At 38.6% G+C, this 17,697-nt stretch overlaps 1 protein-coding gene across 2 annotated transcripts in view; it reads left to right on the forward strand.

The window, feature by feature from the left end:
• DIP2B (DIP2 disco-interacting protein 2 homolog B (Drosophila)) overlaps positions 1 to 17,697 on the forward strand; it is a 103,255-nt gene that overhangs the window by 45,876 nt on the left and 39,682 nt on the right. For both annotated transcript variants that reach the window (XM_008568974.1, XM_008568975.1), the window contains exons 10-19: positions 2,477 to 2,579; positions 3,716 to 3,780; positions 5,550 to 5,643; positions 6,244 to 6,363; positions 7,619 to 7,733; positions 8,285 to 8,424; positions 9,198 to 9,334; positions 12,951 to 13,031; positions 15,612 to 15,739; positions 17,463 to 17,577. In XM_008568974.1, coding sequence (XP_008567196.1) covers positions 2,477 to 2,579; positions 3,716 to 3,780; positions 5,550 to 5,643; positions 6,244 to 6,363; positions 7,619 to 7,733; positions 8,285 to 8,424; positions 9,198 to 9,334; positions 12,951 to 13,031; positions 15,612 to 15,739; positions 17,463 to 17,577 — 1,098 coding nt within the window. The remainder of the gene's footprint in view (positions 1 to 2,476; positions 2,580 to 3,715; positions 3,781 to 5,549; positions 5,644 to 6,243; positions 6,364 to 7,618; positions 7,734 to 8,284; positions 8,425 to 9,197; positions 9,335 to 12,950; positions 13,032 to 15,611; positions 15,740 to 17,462; positions 17,578 to 17,697) is intronic.

Below are 17,697 nucleotides of genomic sequence, written 5' to 3' on the forward strand. Positions count from 1 at the left end.
CATGCTTTCTGGCTTTTCCTTTGGCTTTGGTTACTATCTTACAAAAATATAAACTAACTTTTTGCAGTTTTAATGTTAGAAGATCCTCCTGCTTTGTGAGATTTCTGTCTTTGGGCTTGTAAAATGCCTTATACTGGACCATCTATTCTAATTATTTTTATCATAACAATACCTTCAGGAGGAAAATAGCAAAGAAATTGATCTTTCATGTGAGAAAATTTTAAAAGACTTTAGAAAAGTAGAAAGGCTTAAACATGATTTACTGGCAGAGAAGTTTCTCTGCTGTTTTTTTAGAGAAATTTCTCTGCTGTTTTTCTTGAGGGCAGAATGGAGACATGAGGAGGGAAGATAGTTGTGCTTGAAAAGAACACGTTTAACAGATGAAAGACAGAGCAAGAAGAAACAAATGGCTAGACGATTTGGTATTGAAGGTTAGTGTAGGAACTCGATTGACTGGCAACATGATTCAGTTGAGGGATTAAGTCTTAGTGCATACCAGGCACCAGGCTAAGTGCTTTAAATGCATTATCTGATTTAGTCTTCACATGTACACCAACCTATAAAGACCTGCTTTGTAGATGAGGAGACTAAGACTTAAAAGAACTTGAGTTACTGACAAAGGTCATATGACTCAAAAATGGCAGAGCTGAGACTCAAACTCAGGTCTGTCTGACTCTAAAAGCTAAACACTGCTCTGCATTCTGCTTGACATGTGCTCACCAACTGTTTGCTAAATTAGTGAATAAGCAAATCAGTAAATTTAAAAAAAAAAAAGGTTTGGGGGGGAAAATCACCTAACCTTTAACACTGTGGTGATGACACATATAGATAACATCAAATAACTTTGGCTATAAAAAGAGGGGGCAGTAGCTTTGAGAGTGATGGTTAATGTTGGATGCAAGGATTGTTTTTAAAGACAGAAGAGATCTGAGTATGTATAAAAGACAGACAAGTAAATAAACAATTAAAATATCAAATTTAGTGGTCAACTCTCAATCCATATCATATCTCAGTAATAATATGGCCCATGACTCCATCCCCCTTAAAGTTGCTGGCTTCCTGGACTACTTTCTCTGAGTTCGTGTACCTCATTGACCACTCCTTTTCAATCTTCATCATTGGTTCTTCCTACCAGGTGAAGGGCCCTTCATTATGTGGCCCTTGTTAGCTCTCTGGCCTCACATAGAAACTATTTCTAGGTTTCTCCTATTATGAATTAATTAGCAATTCTCACTTGGGATCCTCCTGTTACCCATAGGACTCTGGTAGGGAATTTAAAGTATCCTATGGGTAGTAGGGAGCTATTAAAGTGTTGTCAGCTGGAGAGTGATAAGAATGAATTTGTTGTAAAGAAGATTTATTTGGATTGGTTGGGTTAGGAAAGTTAATAGAGAGACCAGCTTTTTACAGTTATCTAGGTGAGCCCAGGCTTGAGGTGGTGGAGATAGACGTGGATGGAGTTGAGAGACAGTAAGGAAGTAGAGCAAGCAGGACTTAATGACTGATGCTGGAGAAGGGAGGAGGCAAGAAAGACTCAGATTTTTTAAATTGGGCAACTGGGTTGATGGCAGCATCCTTCACAAAGAAAATATAGCAGGAGGCGTTTTAATGGGCATAAGGTAAGGTGAAGAATAGTGTTGGATACATTGGGTTTCACAGGACTACAGGACATTTCAGGGTTAGTCTGGATCTCTGGAGGAGCCTGGGTTGGAGACGGAGAACTAGGAGTCATTAGGAATATATGGTACCTTGATGGAATAAAGTGAAAAGAGAAGAGGAAGGAGAGCAAAACTCTCGGGGAACACAAACATTTACGGGGTGGGCAGAGGAAGTGGAGAGGCAACCAGATCGGAGAGAGGGGTATCACAAAAGCCAAGGAAGGAGAAAGTGCCAAGAAGAGAGTAGTCAAAATGTTGCTGAGAGGTGTGATAAGATTAAGTATGCAAAATGTCCTTTTGATTTAACAATCAAAAGGTTGATAATGTGGGTAAAAAGCAACTTCAACGGAGTATTGAGGGTAAATCATAATTATAGTTGAATGACTTGTAGGAGTGAATAGGACATTCATTTTTAGGACTCCCTCTACCAAACTGGGCGCTTCTAACAGACAGGGACCACATCGTGTACACCATTAACTCTAGTGCTGTGCCTGACATGTGTGTGGTATTGTGTTTCTATTAATGCAGCTCAAGTCACTTGTTTGTTTTTAGCTTTTTTAGCAGCCATTTCACACCGGGTGACTAATTAAACTTTTTTTTTCACACATACTTTTGTTAAGTTTTGTCATCTTTTGATCCTATCTTGTGTGATTAGAGTTTGGGACCCAAGTGCATAGGCTTAAATATTCATATTAAACATGTTAAATTCAGCCCGTGATGACAGCTTATCTGAGTTTCATTTTTGGATTCTAGATTTGTCATTTGAAATAACCAACTTTATTGTTTCTTATGTCTTTGTCTTTTTTTTTTTCCCCTAGTATAAAACAAGCAAAGAAGGGAGTGTAATGGGAGTTACAGTGTCCCGGCTTGCAATGTTGTCTCACTGCCAAGCTCTGTCGCAGGCCTGCAATTATTCTGAAGGTCAGACCTCATCCCATGACTGCCCTCATTGTTAGCTTCAGATATGTGTGACTGTAAGCAGAGTGCTCAGTGATTGGATTCCATTTAATGACCAAATTCAGAGTGAAATGTTCCAAAACATATTCTTGGATTGCTTTGGTTTTCTTCTTTTTCACAAATATGTTGTAATTTAAAGGAACTCAAATTCTGGGCAAACCAAATATGTAAAGCATATTTCTAGAGTACAGAAATAGAAAACCCTAATTAAAACCATGTGTTTATTAGCTGTGGAATGTCAGGTATCTCCATCTTTCTGTGTATAGAGAGCTACCAGCTATACATTTGGAGTCAAAGAAATTCTGCTACCAAAAAGCACAAATTAAAACACAAAAATATATTCTGTATTGTTGAACTTTAGACATGTATAGTATAGTGACTATTTGCCTCAGAATGTTCTTTGCAATATTAATTTTTTTAGTGTTTTATTTTCCTTTTGCAAAATGAAACAAGTTAATATGAGTTCATTATAGAGCAGCATTCTTGTCTGGTTAAAAATATATATATAATGGGAGCAGTCAAAATGCCAAAATAGGGATTGATTAAATTATAATACATTCATATAACGGATTATCCCCTGAAGCATTGAAACTCATGTTCTTGAATATTAAAGATATGGAGAAATTGTTTCAATATATCATAAAGTGAAAAAAAATTAGGTACAGAGCTGTATATACTAATTTTGTTATGTTAGATATCTATCTACATGTAAATATGTCTGGAAGTATATATGTTTGTGTACAGATATAATATATGCATGTTTATACACACCAACATTTTTTATTTTTTCAAGGAAATATAATTACTTATATTTGTGAAACTTCCGAAGTTTCTAAAAGCATGTGTTCCTTACATAATTAGGGAGAAAAATTATCTCCTGCAAGATGTGCCTAAGTCCTAAGGAGTTTCTAGCTCATTGTCCCTGCTGTGACCACATTATTCTATGATCAGTCCTCCAGCAATCAAAAGACCCCAAGAACTTTTACTCATTTCTCTAAAAGCACCAAAGCAGTTGTTTAGTAGAGGCAAGTGACATGATTTTGCTACTTAATCCTAAATATGATTTCTTTCTGGTTTTTTCCTATTTTTTTCTATTTTAGGGGAAACAGTAGTAAATGTTTTAGACTTTAAGAAGGATGCTGGGCTGTGGCATGGCATGTTTGCGGTAAGCTATTCAGAATTAAGGCCTTTTGTATATACATTGTGCTTAATGTTAAGGCCAGCATGCTTTGTAACTAGAGCATCTCTCAGTGCTTGTTTGAAATTTAAGCCCCTAAAAGATCAGTAATGTATTTCAGAGGTCCTCTGAGCTTTTCACTGGACAAAATATATTGAATTACTGCCAAACATAAGCTACATGCCGCAATTAAAAAGGTACATGGGGACACTTTCCATCATGCAGGAGCAGGTAACACTATGGGCATTAGAGAAGGTAGCTTCCTTCCAGCTCTGGGCTTCAAGGCAGTTTTTATGGAAGAGGTGACAGCTGCATTGGACTTTGAAAAATAGGTAAGCGTTAGCCATATAGAGATTTGGAGGGGGGTAAAGGAAGAGAGGGGGAAGCTACCATATGTAACATGCTGTTTAGGAGGAGAGAGAGCAGAAATAAGGGTCCTGGAGGTGAAAAGGATCTTAAAGAGCATCTATCTTACCTTTCTTACATACTGCGGTAGTCTGAGAAAGTAGAAAATGAAGCGTGAGGGTAGAGGAGGAGGATGCCTTCTCTTCCATCACCCCCCAAATTAGGAAGAGCTTTATTCCTTGAGTGTTCCTACTTTTCTAGCTCTTTTCTGAAACCTTACCCATTTTCTTTTTTTATCAGAAGTTAAAAAATCCTTCAGAGGAGTTAGAGGAATCTCCACCCTGTAATTCAAAATATAAGATAGGGACATGTATGAAGAATTTTATGAACACCAGCCTTTTCCTGAAACCAAAAGTTTGTCACCAGAGCTAGGAACTTGGGGAGGGAGGAAATGATATCTTCTAATGGTATCTCAGTTTCTTTGGGCCACTTAGGTGGTGAACAGAATGGCCAGTTGAAATATCAAGGCTCGGTTACTGTGCCAGGCTGGGTCTCTTTGGGACCTGGGTATATTTGGTTTGGTGGCAGGAGAGGCACCAAATCGCATGATCCCTCAGTTCCTTCCCTCAGCTTTATGTCACCAAACACTTAACAGGTCTGGGCAGGACCTCCCGTAAGAAACGAGGAAACTTTGATTTCTTGCTTTGTAATACCCACCCCTTTGTGGTATGTGGCAAGTGTGAGCATGGCGAAAACACTTAGTGGGGTGGAGGACAGTTTGGCAGTGTCTGTTAACATCTAAAAAGCATATGTCCTATGAGCCAGCAGTACTACTTCTGTATCTACCCTACGGAAACACTCACACATGAGCTCAGGGAAGTAAGTACAAGTATGTTCCTTGAAACATTACTTGTAATAGCAAAAAATTGTCCTTTATAGGGAAATGCCTAGGTAAATTGTGAGATAGCCATAGTATGGAGTACTATGCAGCAGTTCAAAAAGAATGATGTAGATATCTTGTACTGATGTGGATAGATTTAGCTCTAAAACAATTTAAGTGAAAGAAAAAGCAAGTTGTAGATATATCTATAATATGATGCCTTTTATTTTAAAAATACTGTATATTTCTATGGGAACAAATATATATGCAAATGCATTTTAAAAAAGGAATGGAAGAATATGTACCAAATTCATAACTGTGATTATCTCTGGGAAGGAAAGGAGGGAACCTGGTTTGAGGGAAGGTATGAAAGGAACTTCAGCCTTATGGTTAATATATCACAGTTTTTTCAAAGAGCATATATTTGAGTATTACTTGTATAATTAAAATTGTTAACAAAATATCAGTTCTATTTTAGAATGCTAAGTCTGTATTTGGTATTGATTATTTTTTATCTTTCTCTGCTTTTCAGAATGTGATGAATAAGACGCACACAATTAGCGTACCCTACTCTGTTATGAAGACCTGTCCTCTCTCTTGGGTCCAAAGGGTACATGCTCACAAAGGTAGTCACATACAGCATCTAAGCTTTAATTATGTGACTGTTTGAATTTAGATTTCAGGGATTTCAAATTGCCCCTGTAGGCACACATTTCTATGCGTTGGTGGCTTAACAAATTTTAGAGTGCAGTTACTATAGAATTAGATACATTGTCTGTTTCATCTCGCTGATGTCCTTTCTTAAGAATTGAGATGATGGCTAGCCTGTTATCTCAGTTGGTTAGAGTGCCACCTTGTAATACCAAGGTCAACAGTTCAGATCCCTGTACCAGCCAGCCGCCAACAAAGAACTGAGATGAACTCTCCCAAATCTGAGCCCCGAATTACATTTATTACTTGCTCTGGTATTCAAAGCTTCCTCAGCTGGGATACTGTGGCCTGCCTGGAGGTTGCAGTGAGCAAGGAAGTGTATATGTAGTCAGTTGGCTAAATGTGGTGCTTTCTGCCTCTGTTAACTGGCACAGTCTCTTTGAAACTTTTTTTATTTTTTCTAAGTGAAAATCACGATCCCTAAAATAAGGAAAATTGTTTTTATTATAGTTTGTTAAATATATACCAAATTTAGCATGTATGTGTATGTTAACATATCCCTTTTGAATTCGTAGCCAAGGTAGCTTTAGTAAAATGTCGAGACTTGCACTGGGCTATGATGGCTCATCGAGACCAAAGAGATGTGAGCTTGAGTTCCCTCCGAATGTTAATTGTGACTGATGGAGCTAATCCCTGTGAGTATTTCTGGAATGTGGGTCTGGAAATATTTTTTCCTTTAGTAGTGTAGGGGTTTTTTTTTGCCCCCTTTCTATAAACTTTTTAAAAAACATCTGTATTGAATTATAATTCACATGCCATTAAACTCACCCATTTAAGGTGTACAATTCAGTGGTTTGGGTATATTCACAGTTATGCAACCATCACCATGATCTAAGTTTAGAACATTTTCATTACCCCAAAAGAAACCACTACCCATTATCTGTCATTCCCCATTTTCCCCACTGTCCCCCAGCCCTAGGCCACTGCTAATCTACTTTCCATCTCTATAGATTTGCCTACCCTGGGCATATCATATAAATGCAATCGTACAGTATGTGGCCTTTTGTAATGGGCTGCTTTCACTTATCTCTTTTCAAGGTTCATCCATGTTGCAGCATATGTCAGTACTTCATCCCTTTGTATTGCTAAATAATATTCCATTGTATAGATATACCACATTTTATTTATTCATTCTTCTTTTGATGGATCTGTGAGCTCTTAAAACCACTCCTTGTAGCTCATTCACTTATATCCTCTTTCTCTTATGTAACTGTGGGTATTTCTCAGATAAAAGGATATGAAGGTGACTTGAAGTAACCAAGTGTCTGGTCTTTGTGTACATTCCCCCTAGCAGCAAATCAAAGGACTTTGTAAAAACTTTTAGACATCTTACTGTGTTACCTGCTTTTCCCTGCAAGCACAAAAATCCTGATCCTTTACACAGTGGAATCAGGTTAAGCACCAGATACTATGCTCTTTGTCCTAAATGGGTTTTTGTCAGTAGTCACATTGATCTTCCAGGTTTAAAATACAGACATGGGATTGACCTTAGTAAGAAAAAGTCAGAGAATTTCACATAGAAGAAGATGGAACTAAGCCAGTATTGTATTGCCCTGGCTTATAATAGTTATTTCAGGAAGAGTTGCTGGATTATAAACTGGCAGCAGTGTTCTGATATTGATTTGTCAGTTTGGTAGGAGCAGCCCTATTCCAAGTTGTAACTTTAAGTAGTATCAGTGACCTTTCATGGGCTGGATGAGCAGTAATTTGTCCTTGAAATGTATTAAACCATCTCACAGGCACAGTAAAATATTTGTATGGAATGAATGATGTATGTACAATGTGAGTTCTCATGAGAAACAAATATGTCAACTTTCCACTCTTTACCAGTTCCTACAGTAATGAAAATCACAATTTCAGCTTTAAGATTGATCTGTTCCAACTCCGTAGGGTCTGTATCATCCTGTGATGCCTTCCTGAGTCTGTTCCAAAGCCATGGACTGAAACCTGAGGCCATCTGTCCATGTGCTACGTCTGCAGAGGCCATGACTGTAGCAATCCGCAGGTATTGTTTAGGATGTCAGATGCTCTTGATGTGTCTTATAACCTGATGAAATGTGCAGTATTTACCAGGTGATGACAAAGGGTTGCTAACTAATTTTCTGCTTCATAAGCCTAAAAGTGAGAATTACTTTGTAAAGTAGTTTGAAGCATCTCATTTATTTTTCCCACTCTTGCCCAAAGTATACCCAGTAGACTAAAAGTTTACTTTAATTATTCTCATATCATCTTTGTGAATTAGTTTTTTTCTGTGTTGCTCTGCTCTTCAGAATCCTTAATAAGCATCTTTGACTAGAAATAGACTGTTCATGATTGTAGCTTAAGTATGGAAAGCACATTTATAGTTCAGCCAAGACTGATATATTCTTAACTGATTAAAATTTACTTTTACCACCTAATTGAAAGTTACCCATGCCTTGTACATGTGAATTTAATTAATCTGGCATATTTTTCTTACAGAAAGTGGAGGTTTTTTGTACTGTAGCCAGAGGAAATTTGTTTTTCCTCTTGATACCATTTAATTTGCCAAACTTGATAGGTTTATTTTCTTTTCAGGCCTGGAGTTCCAGGGGCCCCTTTGCCTGGAAGAGCCATTCTCTCAATGAATGGATTGAGCTATGGGGTAATACGGGTCAATACTGAAGATAAAAACTCAGCCCTGACGGTCCAGGATGTGGGGCATGTGATGCCTGGTGGTGAGTTGTGAGGAGTACCTTTGGCTTTTCATGAAGATTTGTCATCAGAGATAGTAGAGCCTGATGAAACAGGAGATCCAAAACAAGAAATCCTAAACTCAGAACTTAGTCACTTGGGCCGAGCCCGTGGGGCACTCGGGAGAGTGCGGCACTGGGCTCCCGCCGTGGATTCGGATCCTATATGGGAATGGCCGGTGCACTCACTGGCTGAGCGCGGTGCGTGTGACACCACACCAAGGGTTGCGATCCCCTTACCGGTCACGAAAAAAAGACAAAAAAAAAAAAAAAAGAACTTAGTCACTTAATTTCTCAAAGCCTCTCTAACAGTTGAGTAGTTAGAATCATGCTGACCTTCTAGCAGTATTGTGTGATTTATTAGTGTGAATGCCTCAATTACACTTCTTCACATGGAAAGCTGAGAACTGAGTGATACTAAAGTTATCTGGGTTTCACTGTAATTGCCAATCCATTGGGATTGGCAGAAAGAGCATACTGCTTCTGTGAGTGTTTGAGTTTGATCTGCCCAGGGGTCACACTTAATTCATCTAACCTATTTCTTTGGACTTTACGGTCATTTTTAACATGTTGCTGTCTCTAAATGCTTTAACTTTCAAAAATACCTGTTTAATTTTGTGATTTGTTTTTAGCACTCCTTTGGTGTTCTTACTTAAAGCCATTCAGTAAATTCGAAACTCTCCTGGGTTCACAGGATGAAGATGTTATTATGCAAAGGTTTTTCAGAATCTCTCTTATTTGTATTTTCTGTACATTAGGGATGATGTGCATTATAAAACCAGATGGACCTCCCCACCTCTGCAAAACAGATGAAATTGGAGAAATCTGTGTTAGCTCCAGAACTGGAGGCATGATGTATTTTGGGCTTGCTGGTGTGACAAAAAATACATTTGAGGTATGTGATATTAAATTTCACAGGGAAAATGCTTAGTGAGGTCAGATCTGCTGGCTGATGGCACATAGTATAACACAGTGGTTGAGAGTGTATACTCAAGAGCTAGACTGCCTAAGCTTGAATCCTGACTATGCCACTCACTAGCTAACCTCAGGTGAGTTGTTTAACCTCTCTATGCCCCAATATCCTTATCTTTACAATGTGAGTAATGATAAATGTTGAGCATTCCTAATCTGGAAGTCTGAAATGATCTGAAATCTGAAACTCTTTGAGGTCTTGGGACCTCATTTCAGGTTAAGATATATTCAACCTGTACAGTATACAGTAACCTTTTAATCAAAACACAGCATTGGAGGTGGAGACCTAAAGCCTGCTGCTATTTGTTATTACTATTGTTTAATAGCTGGTACAGGTATACTGGTGATTTTCCTGTGCTATTTTCCCTGAACACATGATTTTTTCACTGTGTTAATGGTATGTTGCATTTTTACTATTAAGTACTTATGTGTGAATAAGTGTAAGAAAAAGATCGGAATGATGGTGATGCCAGACAACCCCAGATAGTCTACGTGGGTGGTTAAGATAGTGACGTCTTTGCTTTCTGATGGTTTGGTGTACACAAACACTTTTGGTCTCAAACATTTGGGGTAAGGAATACTCAACCTGTAGTATCTCTATCTCTTAGGATCATTGTGAGGACTAAATGGTTAATGTTCATAAAGTGCTTAGAACATCACCTGGCACATAGGAAGTGCTGTTGTGTATCTGTTAGGTAAATAAAGGATAAGAGGCCTCACAAAAATTTACTCTGGTGAATTTGCCATGTTGTAAGCTTTATAAGCTCAAAAATTTAATTTTGAGGGTGCAGTGACAATGGCTTTATCTCTCAAAGTAGACTCAAGTTATGCCAGATTACTAATGAGAAATGAAGAACTGTTCAACCTGAGAGAACCTGATTGGAAAAAAAAAAAAGAAAGAAAGATGAAGAACTGTCCTGTCATAGGGGGTCAGAGTGCTCACATTATTCAGTCTTTCAGTCAAATATTTACTGAGCACCTTCTGTGTGTCTGGCACTATTCTAGATGCTTGGGGTACGTCAGGAAACAAAATGAACAAATCTCCTCGTGGAACTCATATTCTAGTGGAGCGAGCACATTCTAGCTAGACTAGCACATTGTTTTCCTGCAGGCAGTTCTGCATGCAAAGCCAGCTTGTAATGAGAAGTTCGCCTAGCGAGCCTGGAAATCAGAACAGTGGTAATTAATTGTCTGTATTTCAAAACTGGGATTAATCTGTCTCAGAGTACCATTTAGGGGCCAGAGAAATTCAGTTGATAGGCCATGTCCCCTTGAGGCTAGACAGGGCTTATATGAGCACTGCCAGTTTTCAGTTCTTTGAGCAGAACAAGTGATTCTCAAGATGGCAGGGCATGTGTATTTACCATCCCATTTTAAAATCAGTGCATGTAATTGTACACTAATAGAAGTAACTGGGAAGAGAGAGTCATCTATGTTACAACATATCTATGCTATCCATGGTGTGGTGCCTGAAAAGGGTTAAGAACTCCTGGGCTGACCATCATCTTTGTATTTACACAGCCTAAAATGGTATACTATAAATTATTAAACATCTGTTATTATTACTATTGCTACTGTGTTCTTGGCCTGCCTTCAAAAGTTGTGCCCCATTCGCCTGAGAGGAGTGGACATACATAAACTCTTCAAACATATGTTTACTGCCAGTCTCTTGGTTTACTTTGACTGGTGACTAATTACCTCTCTTGAGTATATATACATTTAACTAATTTAAACCTTACCCAATTTCTCCTATTCTTAAGTGCTTGGACTACACATTTCCAATACCTGTAATCTTTTTCGTTGCATATTCCTTACTAAAAACAAGATCCTCAAGCAGTGTTTGAAAATACTGCTAATATCTTATTATGTTACCTTTCCTGCAAGGCATTTGCCTAGCCAGAATTCTCAGACTTAACACGTCCATAACAATGAAGAAATTTTGAAATTTCCAGTATAAATTTAGTGATAGCAAAGTAGAGTAAAAATCCTAACCAAAAAAAGGTAAAACTATACTTTGGTTTTGCAAATTAAAATTTCCAATATTTTTTTCTTTTACTGGATTAATTCCTGAGAGAGTTTTCCAATGTGGTTAACATTTCACTAGGATAGAAAATCTAAGAATGACTTGTCAGGAAATAAAAATGTGCTTTGCTTTGAAAATAAGTTCCTAGGGAAGAAAATTTTGTAACACATATGGGAGTGTGTACCAGCCAGCCACAAAACAAAAAACAAAAAACACATACGAGAGCAAAGACTTAATTTTCCATTACTGCCATGCATTACCTGTTTGATTTGAGGCAAATAGAACTCTCTGTGCCTTACTTTCTCATCTGTAAATTAGAAGTAATCTGATTTCATAGGGTTGACTTGAGGATTAACCATAAAGTAAGAAGACCCATGCCTGGCACATGATAAACTTTTAATAAATGTTAGCTCTTGTTATAACTTTCCCCTTATAAAAAAAAATCTTGGGGCTGGTCGGTTAGCTCAGTTGCTTAGAGCATGGTGTTATAACACCAAGGTCAGGGGTTCAGATCCCTATATTGGTCAGCCACAAAAAAAAAAAAGAAAGAAAAGAAAAGAAAAAGAAATCAAACCAATCAGATAGAAAAAATAGACAAGAGACATGAATAGGCTACTCACAAAAGAAATACAAATGGCCAGTAAACAAAGGAAAAGAAATTCAATCACACTACTCATAAAGAAATGCAATTAAAGTAACAGTGGGCTGTCTTTTTTTGTACCAGATTGGCAAAGTTTGGAAGAATGGATAACACATAGTATTAGCCATAATATAGGAAAAACAGACATTCTAATATGGTATGGGTGGAGTATAAATCGATAAAACAGTTTTGTAGGACAGCCTATTAAAATTGAAAAGATTCATGCCTTTTGTACAAATGCACAAAAATATGTACAGCAGTATTCATTAAAACATTAAAACAACATGTAATAGTGAAAAATTAGAATGACCTATCCAGCCATAAAAGAATGGTTACATTCCAATAGCCACCATTTCTTGAGTACTGACTCTGGGCCAGGCACTGTGCTTATGTCTGCAAAACTGTTTACATTCTTTAATCTTTACTCCAAGCCTGTGAGAGGCATTGAGAGCTCCATTTTATGGCTGAAAAAAGCTGAGCCTCAGTTAAGTCCAGGAATGTGCCCAGAGTCCACATTACTAGTAAGTGGCAGAGCCAGAAATTGAACTGACACCAAGGGCTCCGCTGTCCTGCCCTGTGCAATGGTGTGTGACAGCTGTTTTATAAAGTGGGCTAATAGACTATTACCAACCTGGCAGGATAGCCAAGATGTATTATGTGAAAAAGCGAGTTACAAAGCGGTATATATAATATTATTCCTTAAAATAAAACTGTTGATATGTTAATATATGTATCTAAAATGGGATTCACTATTTATATAATTTTAATTTTTCAACAAGCATGTATTACTGTTGTAATTTTAAAAGTATTTTTAAAAATCAAAGACATTTTCTAAGAAAAAGCAAAGTTTTTCACATTATTCCTTTTAATGTTTAGGTGATTCCAGTGAATTCTGCAGGCTCTCCTGTTGGGGATGTGCCATTCATCCGGTCAGGACTGCTGGGATTTGTAGGGCCAGTAAGTGATGCTTTCATGTTGATTTTGGTACATCTGGTCCAAATATTTGGACTGTAATTCACAGAACATAACAAATTCTGATTAGTTCAAGAGTGTTACAGGACCACTTATCTTATATTTAGAGCAGTTCCTATAAGAATGTCATAAAATGAGTTAATGTTTATTGCTTACATTACCCAAGTTCATTTGACTTCCTTAAAACTAAGACAAATTTTTTATTTTCAAAACTCTTTTCACTTATTCTTGCTGCTTTCATGATTTAATTAACATGTTGCAGTAAGTTAGAAGAGTATTGGAAAAAGTTACCTTCAGTAGCAAAGGTACATAGTGTACAAAGCATCTTCATACAAATTATCAGCACTATACCATGTGTAATAGTAAATTCTTTGAATGACAACAATTTGTTATTCAGCAAATGGTATTTATAGGCACTGGGTTTACAGAAACAATTAGGACATGAAAAGCCTGTTCTCAAAGAGCTCACAGTGAGCTTAATGAGCCCATGAGGATGGCAGAGAGCCAGGTCATGAAGGGCTTTGGCTTTGCATGATGTAATGGGAAGTTGGAATTTTATCCTGTAAGTAATAGGAGTCATTATCTTAGTTAAGCCCATATCCCTCCATCCATCTCTAATTACCTTCTACTCTTTCTTTCTTCTCCTCTTAAGTCACGTAAGAGAATATCTAATTTTATTTTATTTCTCCCTCACCATTTATGGGGTGGGGAGGATATGATCTAGGAGAATAACTCTCCTAGAAATAGTCTACACCTACTGTCTTGACTTTTTAGCTTAGTACCAGGAAGTTCTCAGACCCAGCTCCTTTTAGCTTACTGCTCCACTATTGCGTCCAAGATGGAGCTCCAGCCATCACATCTGCATTCCAAGAAACAGAGGAAAAGGTGTGGTCCTGCTCTCTCTTAAGGAAGCTTCCCTGAAGCTGCTGTGCGACACTTCCACTTATGTCTCATGGGTCTGCATTAGTCCACGGCCACACCTAACTGCAAGGCAGGCTGAGGTCCAGTCTTTTTTTTTTTTTTTTTTTTTTTTTTTTTTTTTTTTTTTTTTTTAATGGATCGCAACCCTCAGTGTTGCCCCCGTACCGGACCGGGGACCGGCAACGGGATTGCAACCCTCGGTGTTGCTCCCGCGCCTCGCTCAGCCAGTGAGCGGGAACCGGTCTGTATGTGGGATCCGAACCCTCGGCGGGAGCGCCGCCGTGCTTCCCAAGCGGCGCACTATCCAGTGCGCCACCGGGCCGGCCCCTCCAGTCTTTATTTTGATCAGCCATGCCCAGCCAAAAGTTCTCCTACAGTGAAAGAAATGGAGATGCGGACACTGGGGGACTAGCAGTGACTGTCTCATTCTTTTTGTGTCCAGCACCATAGCTTTTCAGACTGTGTTGGAAATGGCTGGTTCCCCTCTATCATCTGGGATGGACCAATAGCCTCTTGAGGATAGAGAGTATATCTTACTTACATAGCCCAGTCAGTACAGGGCAGTGCATTGTGCCCAGTAAATTGATGAGTGATATTCATGTGATGATAACTACTAGATAATCAAATATATGTAAATGGTCTAAGAAATTTAGCAATTCTGTAATGATTGAGAAAAGTTAATTTACTCCACATGGGTCTGGGAAGATTATTTATACAGTGATGCTTTGGGGTCTTTGATAGTAGAGTTTCCTTCTGCTCTTTTAACTTACTGGAGAAGAAAGGCTCCTACAATCTTCCTTAAAACTTTCTTGATTAGCCTCTGTCCAGTCTTGCCAGATAGAAACAGCATTACTCTTATAAGCGTGAAACAATCATTCTCATATTATAAAACTGTTTTAGGGGGCTGGCCAGTTAGCTTAGTTGGTTAGAGTGTGGTGTTATAACAGCAAGGTCAAGGGTTCTGATCCCCATACTCTCCCCCTGCCAAAAAAATTTTAAAAATTAAAAACAGTAAAACTGTTTTAATCTCCTAATTCCAATAGTAAATGAACATTTTTCTTCTCTGTATTCATCCTATGAATAGGTACAAAAGGTAATCATGGCTGGGAAAATAAACTATGCTGTGTGAAGTCCTAGTTGCTTTCTTTATTTTTTTCCTAAAATATTTATTTTTGATTTTATATATTTATGGGGTACAGAGTTGACTGTCAGTATTTGTGTGTAGTATGTGATGATCAAATCAATATTATTAGCATGTTCATCATTACAAATCGTAATTATTCTTTGTGCCCCTTACCTAATTACTCCCTAGTTTCCCTCCCTCTCCCCCTTTCCCATCTCTAGTAACTATAGGTCTGTTCTCTCCTTCTGAGAGTTCAGTGTTTTATTGTGGTCTCTTGTAGCATTCTTCCCTAAGATTAAATATGAAAAAATTCCCTTCTCACACACCGTAAGACCCCATTGGCTGTAAGATGTCACTGATTTCAGAGATGTCAAGATGTGAAACTCTTTGGAATCCATAAAATATGGCATTGTTTTCTTTCTTGTATTTTTTAAGGATATTTACTTGAAGGCAGGAACTAAAATATGTGTGTTTTACTATTTAAATCATGGAAGTCAAAATAAATCATTGTTACCTTTCAGGGTAGTTTGGTATTTGTGGTTGGAAAAATGGACGGATTACTGATGGTTAGTGGTCGAAGACATAATGCCGATGACATTGTTGCTACTGGATTGGCTGTTGAGTCAATAAAGACCGTGTATAGAGGAAGGTGAGTAGTACGGGGTTCAAATGTTAGCACTTCCGATGGAGTCTAAATAGGTCTCCACAGAGTGGTTTGAGTTGTAGTCTGTAGGTTCTCTTTGCACGTAATTAGGTTGTTCTTGGTTAAGCATAGCAGAAGCCTGACTTTGATATATATCTTACAATATCTGGTTCTTTGGCTGCAATTGAGAGGAATAACTATATCCTGTTTTTCAGATTTTAATTATTATATTTGTTGAGTCCTGAGAACTGAGGAGAATTCTAAAATAGTTGAACTTCCTCCATTTCTTTAATACAGAAGTAGTGCCATTAAGACTGAGATTGACGCTATTCTATAGGAGTCTACATCTAAGATTATTTCTCTTGTTTCTAACTAAATTATTATACTGTTTTAATACACATAAGTGCTCATTTCAGATTACATTAATGAAGTCAATTAAATATCTTTTTTCTTTACTTATTAATGCAAGAAGAGATATTTGCTATATATTTGAGTAGTTGATATCCTATTCAGCAAATCGAGATCATGGGTATATATCTTCAGAACAACCTTGGTGTCCCTTTAGTTTTTTAAGTAAGAAAAATTAAACCATGAAGAACTAGTTCCTGAAATGTGTAGTTTTGGTAATGGTGTGGCTTCCTGTGAGAGGTAAACTCCATGGGGCACTAGACCTTCTGTCTTTGGTCATGGTGGCATCCCCATGACCTGGCACATAGCAGATGTTCAATAAACGTGTGGAAGGAAGGAGGAAAGGGAGTCAGATGGGTGCTGGTACATTCAGCTCTCTAGTGGCTTCCCATTTTTTCCATGCATTCAGTCAACAAATATTTATTGGAAGCCAACTATGTTCTGCTATTCTAGATGCCTCAACTGCAGTAATGAACAGAACAGGCGAAGTCTCTGCCCATGTGAAGCTCACTTTCTTATTGCAGGAAGCTGACAGTAACCAAATAAACAGGGAAATAGATACCATGCGACATGGTGACGAGTGCTGTGGAAAAGAAGCACACTGGGGCAGGGGTGGCTTGCTAGTTTGTATGAGGTGGTCTGGGCATGCCTCACTAGTAAGGGGACATTTGAGCGGAGACCTCACTCAGAACCAACTCTGTCCCCCCCTCAGCCTCCCAGGTGCTCCGCGATCCGCCCTGGCCTGTGTCTGACCTCTCCCTCCCGCTCTCTGCTTCACCACTTTGCTCCAGGCACACTGGCCTTCTCGTTGTTCCTCAAACCTGCCAAGTTCGTCCCTACCTCAGAACCTTTTCGCTTTCCGTTCCTTCTGCCCGGAATCCTCTTCCTCCAGATCTTCGCGTGGCTCGCGTCCTCACTTCATTCAGGTCTCTGCTCCAGTGTCCGCTCCTCAGGGAGGCGCTCCCCAACCAGCCTGCGTTCAGTAGCACACCACCCCACACACCTCCACCCGCTTGTACAGTGCAGCCTGACATTGTTACATACTTACTTGTTCGTTCTGTCTCTAACTCGTAAGCTCCGTGAAGACAGGAACTTTGTCTTATTTATCGCTATGTCCCCAACATTCATGACAGTGGTGCTTAATACATGTTTTTTGAATGAATGAAAGTCTTCATGTTGATGGTAATGGTTGTGGTATTTTCTAAACTATTCATTTCAGGGTGGTGTGGTGGTGATGTCCCCTCTCTGTAATTCCAATTAAGCAAAGTAGATGGGACTGCTTGTGAAGGGAGTCCTGATGTGTCTGATCTGTCTCTCTTAGAATTGCTGTGTTTTCTGTGTCTGTATTTTATGATGAGCGCATTGTGGTGGTTGCGGAACAAAGACCTGATGCTTCTGAGGAAGATAGTTTCCAGTGGATGAGCCGTGTGCTGCAGGTAAGCACACTTTGGGGTCTGGGTCTCATCAGAGGTGGCAGCAACCATTGCTTAAACATTTTCCTTGATGGGCCGGTTATGCCACTTTATTTTTTCTTGCTGATCATTGTTCAGATATAC

The sequence above is a fragment of the Galeopterus variegatus genome, unplaced genomic scaffold (genome assembly GCF_000696425.1).
Source record: "Galeopterus variegatus unplaced genomic scaffold, G_variegatus-3.0.2 Scaffold455, whole genome shotgun sequence".
In the NCBI taxonomy this organism is placed as follows: Eukaryota; Metazoa; Chordata; class Mammalia; order Dermoptera; family Cynocephalidae; genus Galeopterus; species Galeopterus variegatus.